Genomic DNA, 11,677 nt, shown 5'->3' with positions numbered 1-11,677 from the left:
GCAGCTGTATCAGCATTGCATGGAGATCACCAGGTGTTTAGCATAGAGAAGGTTTCTGTGCCTATTTCTTGACCTAGACAATAATTTTATTTTTCATCCCAGTAATGGGAATACTTAAATGCTGGCCAAAGGAATGTTTTTATTGATGTTCAGTGTTATCACCTGATCTTCTGATGAACAGAATTTCCACAACAGGTTGTCAGGCAAATAGGAGATGCCACTGGTGAGCTGCTTTTTTTTTTTTTTAAACAAACAACAAACAAACACAAACTTTAGTTTGAGAGCTGTAAATTTAATTAACTTCTGTGCTGTTTGCACTGCACTGCATGGTCACTCTTAGCATCTCTGGAAGCTCAGCAACTGTTCTAAGTTCACATCTGCACTCATACCAAAAAGTGAAGAACATCCTGTAAAGCAACTTTTCAAGGGATTGAACTACAGTTATTGCTTGAGCTTCTAGACTACACTTGTGATGTGTGTGTATATAAAGTTCTTCAGTCCCTGGTTCACTTGCCAGCACTGAAGTAAAATTTAGACTATTTCAACATCTTTCTGTTTTAAATGCTTTAGAACAACTGTGGTCTGCACAGGCTGGTACTGTTCTTAAGTTACACTTGGGCCAGAGGTCTACAAAACTGGATTGTACCATACTCCTTGTAGGCTGTGATATTTTTGTCTAACTTCTTTTTCTGAAATCTTTAATCTCTAGCAAGGTGGTAGTAGGGATATTAAAATGTTTCATGCAGAAATAATCTGAGCATCATTAATGAAAAGGCAGCAGTAGCAAATAACCCAACTGAGTGGATCTTTGACTCTAAGCATTCTGGTCTAGCAATACTTATAAATATGTAATGATTAAATAATATGGCGCATGACATATAACTGTCAGATACCACCTCTTAATGATCAAGTAATAAAGCCTGTCTGCCTAAGGTATAACTGGATCTCAGCTAACTTCGTAAGTTTAGTTAAGCCATTGTTATATGGGTGTGTTTTTAGGAACAGATCTGCTGTAGGCTGGCAAGAGTCCTAATTCACTTTCATTTATCACTGTTAATAATTTCCCTTGATAACTGTTCTTCTCTTTTTCCACATGTTTGTATTTATTGTTTATATGCTGTGCATTCCTTTGGATTTCTTGGTCCAGTGTTTTGCTACTTTTGTATTTGGATATCTTGAGCAGTATTGCTGCTGATGTCTTTCTGTAGAAGCTGAGAAGAGGGGATGGGTGGTGTTGGTGTTTTTAACCTTGTATTTCTTCTATTTGAAGAAGAGAGCCTAAAAATACTTATATTCAATTTGCACATTCTGTATAGATCTTTATATACTAGTTCAGGTACAGAGGGAGGATGTTTCGGGAGAGTTGTGTTTACAGATCATTGAGAATGACAGAAGGGTATTTATCAAGGCCCTGTATTCTTTGTATACAGATACAACAATATTGCTCTGATTTTTACCCATCTTAGGTTTAGTGCTGTAAGTATGATTTTTATTTACGTTAATTATCTGCTACCAGGAGAGCTGTATTCACAAATGAGGAACTTCATTGTGCTCTTACTTTCACGGTTAAGGTTGTGCCTCTGTTCACCTTTCTTGCATACCTTTTACGGAGATGTGGTTTGTGCTGTAATATTTTTGTTGGTTCTTGCAATGTGGTTTGGATTTACTTAACCATACAGCAGGTTTGTCTAAAGCAATAGATTGTAATAAATGTTGTGAACCAGTGTGTTTCAGTCATTGTGAGGTTAAGCTTTCTGGGCTGCTCTAGATTATTTTTTATATGTTAGTCCTCACTTTCTCCTGGAAGTCAGGCTTGATGGAGGGGCTCCCAGTATCACTCCTGTTTTAATAACATGTAATCCAAATGAGACCATGTCATATGACAGCTGTTACCACTTCTCAACTTTGGTTTTTAGATCTACAAGTTTATAATATGCTTGTGAATGTTCTCAAAATCCTACTAAAAACACTTCTGTATTCTTTGAATAATGTTTTTGAAAGTCTTATACTATTAAATACATACTTAGAGAATACTAAAATTATTGACATGTTTTTTTGAGCGGTGTTACGCTGTTTGAGGGTGAAGGTGATTGATCTCTGTGTGACCAAATCAGGAAGTGTTTAGGTTCTCAGATTTGCAGTTGCTTGAAGTGTAGGTCAAAGACTAGCCTAGTGTTAGAATATAGATCTTCATTTTTCCCATCCTATACAAAGGAGATATACAGGCTCTGAGGAAGAGTCTTTGTGACAGACAGTTGAACATATGGGTATGCTGTTACTTCTGTAGAAACCAACCTGTGGGGAACAAAAAATAAATAAAAATTGATACTGTCCTTTGGAATCTTCATCTCTTCTGACTTTTCAGCTCTCTTTTCAATGCTGTTAATGAAAGCAAAAGGGGTTGCTTGCATTATTCATGCACATTTTAAGTACTATATAGTATGGTTAGCAATGGTTTGAATTGTTCAGAATTGCTGACAGAAAAATAACTGAATGAAACGTAGACAGACATGTACTGTACCCCTGTGGGGATACTAATCCTAGCAGGAATAGAGTTAGCAGGTATGAGGCCGTCTTTCTCATGTCATGTTTTGATGCCATTTTCTTTGCTTGCTTTCTTATTTGGATAGGAAATGACAGAAGCAAGCAACTCTTCTTCTGATATTCAGTTGGCTGTCAACAGTATATCTAGATAGATAAAACTGTACACAAACATTGTGCATGATATGTGACTCTGAAACTGTTCTTATGTATATGTTTTAAAGAGCTTTCAGTTCTTGAGAGAGAAATTCTATAAACATACAGTCCCTGTACTGAGATTTCATTGGAAGAGGGCAGAGAACTTCAGGAAAAGGCAGGTAAGACTGGTTTAAATGCATCAGGCAGTCACCAGATAAAATAGAGGTTTTGAGTACCGCTTGTAATATTCTGTTTAGAATGTGTGATTTCTCCATGTTAGCTTACTATGTGAGGCAGTCTCAGTTTTCCTGTAATTTGCATTCATGAGCTATAGTAGTTAAATCATGCTTATGGTTCTGTAATTTTTCTATTATAACTGAATAGGGTTCTCCTTCACTTTAAGTGCAATGATATGGAGAAATGCAAAGAAATTGCTTTTTCAGCTGTGTTTACCATACCATTTAATGCAACTACTGGCTGTTTTGCAATGGTACTGTACTCACTTTCTGCCTGTGTGTTGACTGTAAGTCTGTGAATTCACTGACTAGTACTGACTTGTTTGTGCTATGAATACTAGCACTGATGCTTTATTAATTTTCTTAAATTCTAAGCTAGTGAATGACAGTAATGACAGGAAATGATTAATTAATGAGACCTTACTGAGAATGTGTCACGTTATCACATTTGTCTGTGCTGGTGACATGCCACATTACTGGCTTTCATATGTTTGCTACCACTTTCTAACTGTTGAAACAGTTGTTTGATGCTTCAGTTCATACTCTTCAGTAAAAACCTGCAGGTGAGACAGCTATCAGCAGCTGTTAACAAGCATCACTTCAAGCAAACAATTTCTTTCGCTTCTGAGATATTTCTTAAAGTACATAGAACCATGGCCTTATCGGTTGTACAAGTTTTCAAGAACATTTGGCGGAAGAATCAAGACAAGACTACATGGAAAGGGGAAGAATAAAGGATGGATTTATGCAGACAGCTCACATAGTGCAAGGCTAGATGTGGTGCTGGATTTTTTTTTGCGTTCTGAGTCCTAACAGGACAAATGATAGTGTCTCAGTTCAGGCCTCCCTGAAACTTCTCTGAACGTCTGCAGTCAATGAGAAATACAGCTTTTCCTCAGGCTTGCAAGATGGGAATTTGTATCTATTTAAAAATATTCTTTTATGGTGTGCTGAAATCTGAAAAGGTTTTGAAACAGTCAAAGTCCTAAATCAGGTCAAAGAAAATCTGGACTGGTAGTTGTGAGGTTGTGGCTTAATCACAGCAGTACTTCCTCCTACTCAGAGCTTCCCTGTCCAGTGCTGCTTTGCTGCTATCTTGCACCAGCATTTGAAAAACCTGCCAGTGAGGCTTTGAACTGGGTTGTTTGGCAAGTGCAGGCCACACCTCTGCTTCTCACAGTTGGAACAAAGCCTGCTCATGTGCAAAACTTCAGACCAAGCCTGTAGTAAGCAGCTCTTCACAGCCAGATATCTAGGGACTCTTCTGCGTTTTTTGTCAGGTTTTCTACTGAGACAAAAGGCCATTTATTTTTTTCCATGTTCTGTGAGGTGCTACGGGGTCTAGTTCCACACAGAGTGCTGCCTTTTCTGGCAGCTGTGCTTTTCCAAAGAAAGGAGAGAAGAGAGACTGGATTTTATCACTGGCGGGTAAGACGAATTGTGTTGTCTTTGAGACAGCATTCCTTAGCTGATCTGTTTGGCAATGACTTCCTGTTAGTGCACGTATGTAAAAAACAGTCCTGTGCTTCTTCAGTGATTAATCAAAAAATTTACCACTGGATGAAAATTTTGGATAATGACAATGCTAATATAGATTTGAGTTTTTTACTAAAGTTGGGTTCTGTGTGAAACAATGCAGAGCAGGTCTCTGTTTCCTTGGATTCTGGGAAACACAATTAAGCTGATACTTTTTTGGAGGAAACTCCGGCATATCAGGCTTCTCAGTAGTAGAGACAGAAAGGTGCTTACATGTTTTCTTGTAAAATTTTCTTGTAAAATATCCTAGATTGACATTCCCTTTCTTTTTTCCTGTCCACCTTATCCCATTGGGCTTTATAGTTACTTAGTCTGCTTTAGAGTATTACTTTAACCACCCATTCATAATGCAGTGCAGCCACGTTTGATAAGCGGTTCCAATGTGTTTGTCCTTCAGCTGCTTTATAATCAGTCCATTGTACAAGGTGGTATGCCCAATAACCTCAATTTTGAATTGTACTTAGCTGTTTGAGAAGGAGCTTTTGTCTGGAAGATCTGATCTGTCATCTGATTACCTTCTTCCCTTACCATAAATCTGAAAGTTAAAATTGAGGTGACCATTAAATATCAGAGGATGGCTTGCTGCCACTTTGGTCTACTGTTTGCTTTGTGATACAAATGATTGTTACCGACTTGAGTGTTGTTTTTTTTTTTTTTTTTTAAATGTTGTTCGCTACTTAGCAAGTCAGGGTAGGAGAGGCTAATATTAGCCTGCTGTTATTTTCATTAACCAGTAAATCAAAGGATGTGATGCTTTCACTCAAGTACTCCTTACATAAATCAATACATTAAAAAAATAGACACTACTTAAAAAGCAAGGTTGTGTTGCCTGGTAGGGAGAAATTTTGTATTGACTTTTTAATAGCAAGTGATCAAGGGAAGGGAAGCATATCAGTCTTTGGCTTTGGTGGTGAATTGAGTATGACCTAAAATATTTTAATAAATTTTCCACAGTTTAGCCTGTTTCACAATTCTGAAAACAACGTAAGCTTAGAGTGAGCCCAGTGTTTGCCACTACTGAGCTGTTTGCACTACTCGTTATCACCTGACTGGTTATAAAACTTTTCTTCCAGTAGACTGTAGTTCAGGGTCTAAGTCTTTTTTCCCAACAGTGGGTGAACACTACTGGGCAAAGAAGGAAAATGCAAAGAGTACCTGAGAAAGATAGGAATTCGCTTTTGGGTTTAATAGCAAACTTGGCAAGATGCAGTGGCTGAAATTAGGAAGAGGGGATTTGTAGGCAGTGTTTTCACTTGGAAGCAAGAACAAGGTGGGGGGGCGTTCTCCCTTGATAAAGCTGATTCTTTTTACTGAGCTACCCCTTTGCCTGCTAGCAGTAAACCTATGGTTTAGCAGCTGCATTTTTATTTACTATTGTATACATTTCTCTAATGAAACTGGCATGCCTATGGTGTGTCATCTGTGTCCACTGTGAGATGTGGAGAGGATTCCAGGACTTAAATCCCACTGTATAAAGGCAGGTATTCTGGGATGTATGAGTGAAGACTACTGGATCCTGTACCTGGGATAACCTGTTTTACAGTCCCTTGCTGCTACATCAGCACCTTCAGTTTATATTAAAGGTACAGACAGTTGTTAGCAGGGCTGAGGGTGTGAGAATTAAGTCTTGTACCCTCACGTAAGGGTTTCATGTTTTTCTTTCAGACAATGTTTCTGCTGAGCTCTGAAAAAGGGGTGGTTCTAAAGAATCATTAAACTGCAAATTAGAAATTTGTTGCTTGCATCTATCATCATGTACACTGGTACATTGTTACGTACACTGGTGTAGACAGAACTGTAGTTATTTGTCATAAATTTCCCATACACATTTCTTGCCTGCCTTTTCCCAGATGTGTTCAGATAGAGCACATCTAATGCTCAGGCTTCGTTACTCTGTAAGCTCATCTTGTAGTATGTTACAACCCTGGCTAAAATATAATTACAAGAGGCAGAAGGTGAGGTTCTGGCATATTGATAATGCAGCCTTGGGAGCACAGGAAGATCTCTCTTGCACTATATGCCCTTAAATTATGATCTAGGAGTGGGAAATGTATCCTCTGCTATGTAATGACTGGCTTAAAATCAACGGGTGCTGGAGACCTTTGGAAGGAACTTTTGAACATGTGACTGTGTTGACAGATGGTGTGCAGTAAAAGAGCAATGTGCTTATCTTTATGGTATTCTGTGCTTCCTCTGCTGTTAGTGACTGAATTCAAGGTGATAGCTACATTAGTGAAGATTGCTTTGGCAGCAGTGACAGTATGGTCATGTAGCTTCACTTCTCAACAACCTGAAGAATTGTATCACCTTCAGGAGGTTGGTGAGAATAAACTATGCAATCCTTAATTTCTTTCTGTAGTCCCTTCCTCAGTTTGAGGAGGTAGAAAGAAGGGCAGACTTTGCATGAGAAACTACTCTGTGATTGAAAAGAAATACAAGTGATCAGGAAATGTTTAAAAACAAGGAAAAAGCATCTGAAGAGCAGAGCTCAGGATGAAATTAGAAGTGAAGGCACGTCTTGCTGCCAGAAACAAATGGGGGAAGGAGTATCTAGAATGCTGTGTTGATGTTGCAAATAAAAACTCTTTAGTAATAATATAATTGGAGTTTATTTGCTCAAATTTTAATTGGCAGTTCAGTATGAAGTATCTTAGGCTATGCACGTAAATTTTACCCTTGGTGCTCACAGTAGATGGCACTCCATACAAAGATGTTCAGTGTACTAGTTATGTCCTGGTTTTTAGTCTGCTGTTCAAACCCTGTTTTTCAAAAGCTACCAAATGTCTTAGGGTGATAAGAAATGAGGAAAACTCCACAAGTATGTGACTGCACAGTAGAATTCCATTTATTAGATAGGGAATCTTCGAGAACATTTTGCCAGTTAACGGTTCATTGTTTATTCTCATTTTTTTGAGACCCTAATTAGAGATATGAATGGACAACCTTTTGATATAACATGTAGCACTCTGCAGCATTTTGTTGTAAGCAAAGATCCTATTGAATTCAGTTGTCAATGAATGCTTAGTGTACCTGAAATTAAATTGTGGTCTCAAGTCCACAGTGTAGAAAATGATGAATATAGAACTAATGACCACTTCTGGAAAGTACTTTGGGATGGGATTTAATAGAAGGGTTTGTAGCTGGTCATTATTTTGTCCTGGTTTGTCTCATAACTTAGGAATAGGAGGCAGAATCCCATTCTGTTCACAAGATTTACATGATTGCTTTTCTCCAGTTTGCACCAAATCCCTTCAAATGATATCCTCATGTCATCCCCTGCCACTCACGCTTGTCTTCTTTATGATTGTCTAGAATTTAGTCAGGTTTATATTCCCCTCATATCTGGGCAGTTAGACACTACCTTCCAAAAATAGCCTTGCAGAAGTTTTCAAGAACAAGAATTGCATTTTGATCTATACCGGTAGCATGCACTATTTAGAGTACTGATATGAATAACAGTTCAGAATGAATAGGAATTTCAGGTTTTTCTTTTGTTGCTTATAGTGCCATGAAGTATGTTTCTATAAGAAAGTGTAATTTTTTCCCCTCATTGTAAACAGCATGTGCTTTCTACATCTTCAGACAATAAGCTAATTAATTCAGCTCTTAAGGCTCTTCCCACATCTGCTATTGCTCAAGTATGCGTATGCCCTTAGCAAGTGCTCTGAAGAAACCAAGCAAGTCATAATTCAAATTATTTGAGGAGCTTCAGTTTCTTTTTATCCTTCATCAGGAATGAGCTAATGAAGCAATTAAAATTATCTATAATTACAGGAAACCCTAAATCAGGGGCTTACTTTCTGAAGTCTGTGAGGAGTTACCCTAAGAATCATTTATTGCCTTGCTGAAAGGGAATTGAGTGTACTTTAGACTTCCTTTGAGCCTCCTTTAGACTTCCTCCAGGAAACTAAAAATACTGTGTATATTCCCAAATGGAGTCATAAATAGTTTATTTTGTTCTGGCTGGTCTGGTCCTTCTCTCTGGATTGATATTAGTGTGGTTACAGAACAGGTATTGCCGTTGAGTTGCATGCTGAGCCTTGTTCCTGTCTTTTCAGTGGGAGAAGCACCCTTACTACAACCTAACTGTAAAAGTCCTCCGAGCCAGAAACATCAAGGGTACAGATCTGCGTAAGTATTTAGTAAAGGTATTAAGAAAACAGATACTTTATTCAGAGGTCATCTGAAACACAGGTTGTATTGTGATGTGAACTTCTTACTTACATGTAGTGTGTTGCTTTTATATCTGCACAATGGTTTTTCTTGTAAGGCATTATATATACATATACACACACACATATATATATATATGTATGTATGTATATGTACATTTTAAAGGTGTAATGTGTGGCCAAGCTACAGGTTAACTTTGCAGAACAAAATAAGGTGAGTCCTAGTACCATTTCATTAATTTAATTTCCTTGCTCCTTTTCATGATGACCCATTGTGGCCCGTTTGATAGTCCTCTGTCTGAATTCAGCACTCAGGTTATGGGAAGGTTCACCCTTCCAGGTGCAGGACTTCAGTAACTGCAAGTACCAATTTTCAGTTAAATTCTAGCTTCCAGATATTTTTCTTGATTAGTTACAGTATCATTTTCTTTCATGTTTCTGCTTGTTTTGTTTACATTGTTGAAATTTTTTAAGGGGTAGGTGACTGACTGATTCCAAGACAATCTTTTTTTTTGTTTTTTAACCTATTTCTGGTTTTGATAGCATGGTATATATTACCTTCCTCAAATGTATCTGTGTTGAGTGAAGCTTTCAGGGCTGTTTTGGGGTATTTGGATCTTTGAAGGAATCAAGTGTCATGAATAGAGTTAATACAGTAAGGTGGTCTGCTTGACTTAGGCTTGTTTTTGATATCCACCATCAGACCACTGTAATGCTAAATGATTGTCCAGGGAACAGAAAAACTGCTGAAATGTTGAGGGCTTGAAAATATATACTGTGACAAGAGAGTTATGGCCTTTCTGTTCAACTCTAGTTCCATACTTGCATTATTAAAGAGGCCTTAACTGGAAGAAGGAAGGATGCTTAAGACAGATTCAGTTATTTTCAGGGAATGGGAATAGAGAATATTCATCTCCTGGCCAAACAAGATGAGATTATAGCAGTGGTGGATATTGGAGAGATGGAGCTACTGACGAAAGTCTAGTCAAGTGCCACTAAGACTACTAATGGATTGGAACACCTCTCCCATGAGCAAAGGCTGAGAGAGCTGGGACTACTTAACCTAGAGAAGAGAAGACTTGCAAATTTTGTTGTGTACAAATATCTGAAAGTAGAGTGTTAAGAAAATGGAGCAAGGCTCTTTTCAATGGTGTTCAGTTACAAGACGAGGCAATGAGCACAAACAAGCACAGTGTTCCATCTGAACATAACAAGAATTTTATTTATTTTTACTGAAGGTGACTGGAGACCGGCACAGGTTGCCCAGAGAGGCTTTGAAGTCTCTATCCTTGGGGATATTAAAAACTTGACCGGAGTCTCTTCTAGGCAACCTTCTCTATAGGACCCTGCTTGAGCAGGGGGATAGACAAGATGACCTCAGGAGGTTCCTTCCAACCTCAACCATTCTGTGATTCTGTGAAAGGATGTATTATGTGAGAGAGGCTAGACCAACAATGTGGTCTGGCAGCAGCTGTGTGTAGCTCAGAAAATGAAATAGCAGTACAGGAGACTAGTTAGTTCCTTTTCTATTATAGCTGTGTTCCTTGATACAGTACTGCTACTTGATTCTTTGTGTGGAAAGCAAAATGTTAGAAATGAATTTATATTTCTTGGGGTAAGTTCAGGGCAAATTAATGGAAGGAAGTTCATAATAGTTCATGTTGAATTAACAAGATTGTGACAGCAAGGAAACGATTTTACCTTGGCCCTGATATCAGCAGTCCTGTTCTGAAATATCTTCCTTATTTTGAATAGTAGTCCCTTTCATGAAGGGTTTTGTGGTTTGGATGAACCAGAAAGAAGAAACATCTAATGTTTCAAATTGAACATCCTAATGTTCAATTTGCTGCTGTTTAAAGATGTGTACTTCATTAAAGACATTTGCTCTACAAATTTGCTCTTAATTTTGCACATTTTTTTATGATGCAATGCGATTTAGTAAGTGAGGAGCTCATGGGGAAGAATGCGTTTGATTAAGGTAGTTGTAATATATCTCTGCACTCTCTGCTCCAGTGTCAAAAGCAGACTGCTATGTGGAAATGAAACTGCCCACTGCATCTCCAGTGGTCTACCGAACTCAGGTTGTTGACAATTGTGATAACCCAGAGTGGAATGAAACCTTCCAGTACCGAATCCATAGTGCTGTCAAGGTGAGGAATGCCCTTTGTGGAGCTGGTTGGACTGTCTGCATTTGTGTGTTGGCTTTCAAAACCAAGGGATCTTTATCCTCAAAAGCAGTGGCATGTGTAAGGTGGTGGTCTTCTTCAGTGGTACCAGAAGCTGTAGCATGTCTAGTGATAACCACAGCTGTTTATAGGTGCACCATCTTTTGCAAATTACAGCTAGAATTTACTGTAAATGTCCTTGTGATGCAACTCAAGAAAGGGAAGTTAGGCACTATCAAATAAATGAAATTTTTGATCATGCATGTTAGTATTTGATGGTTGCTTCTACTTTCACATTGTAGCTGTTCCTTTCTTCTATCTCTGCTTGTCTTACACTGCATATTGTCTAGGATTCCGAGCATTTAAGGGAAGGTAATGGGAACTAAACTACAAATCACTCTGTCACTTAGCCAGGTGTCTTACCTGTCCCTTCAGCCACGTCTAGCCATTAGTTCCAAAAAACAAGGAAAGCTAAATTGAAACTCTTAATAGAAACAGTATGTTAGATCTTCCTAGCAGGACCTAATGAAACATTATAAAATTTTTTTATCATACTATGAGCATTCATTCTCAAAGTGATCTAATGGTAGAAGGAAGGAAAAAGTATTTTTGGAAGATTATTTTTAGCATGGAACCTTTGCTTTGCATAACATCCTAGGCTTTGGAATAAGGTTCATTAACAAGAAATTACCCTCTCACTTGGAGTGCCTTTCTGTAGTGGTTGGTGATGAAAGTGGAATGCTAATTGACTTAGAGAAATTGTAAGAAAATTGCAAACTAAACTTTTGAGTGTGTGAGCTTTTTATTCCCCTGCAGGCTTATGAAGCCGCAGTCTGGTTGCTGCTGTGAGGCTAAACCAGCACAAATTTAAGCCTTGTTTTGCTGAAAA

General features: G+C 38.2%; 1 protein-coding gene across 4 annotated transcripts in view; it reads left to right on the top strand.

The window, feature by feature from the left end:
* The first annotated feature begins 1,885 nt into the window (after positions 1-1,885).
* The window catches only part of PLA2G4F (phospholipase A2 group IVF), a 28,131-nt gene continuing 18,339 nt past the window's right edge, over positions 1,886-11,677 (top strand). Inside the window, exons 1-3 of one of the 4 annotated variants that reach the window (XM_068683977.1) lie at positions 1,886-4,343; positions 8,510-8,582; positions 10,637-10,773. In XM_068683977.1, coding sequence (XP_068540078.1) covers positions 4,233-4,343; positions 8,510-8,582; positions 10,637-10,773 — 321 coding nt within the window. In that variant the 5' untranslated portion in view covers positions 1,886-4,232. Of the gene's footprint in view, positions 4,344-4,381; positions 6,768-8,509; positions 8,583-10,636; positions 10,774-11,677 lie in introns of those variants that run through there. The other 3 variants (XM_068683979.1, XM_068683976.1, XM_068683978.1) reach the window with 3 other exon arrangements.

This window comes from Anas acuta, chromosome 5 (genome assembly GCF_963932015.1).
Source record: "Anas acuta chromosome 5, bAnaAcu1.1, whole genome shotgun sequence".
NCBI classification, from domain to species: Eukaryota; Metazoa; Chordata; class Aves; order Anseriformes; family Anatidae; genus Anas; species Anas acuta.
Note: the sequence above shows the minus strand (reverse complement) of the source record. Positions and strands in the feature narration are given on the sequence as shown.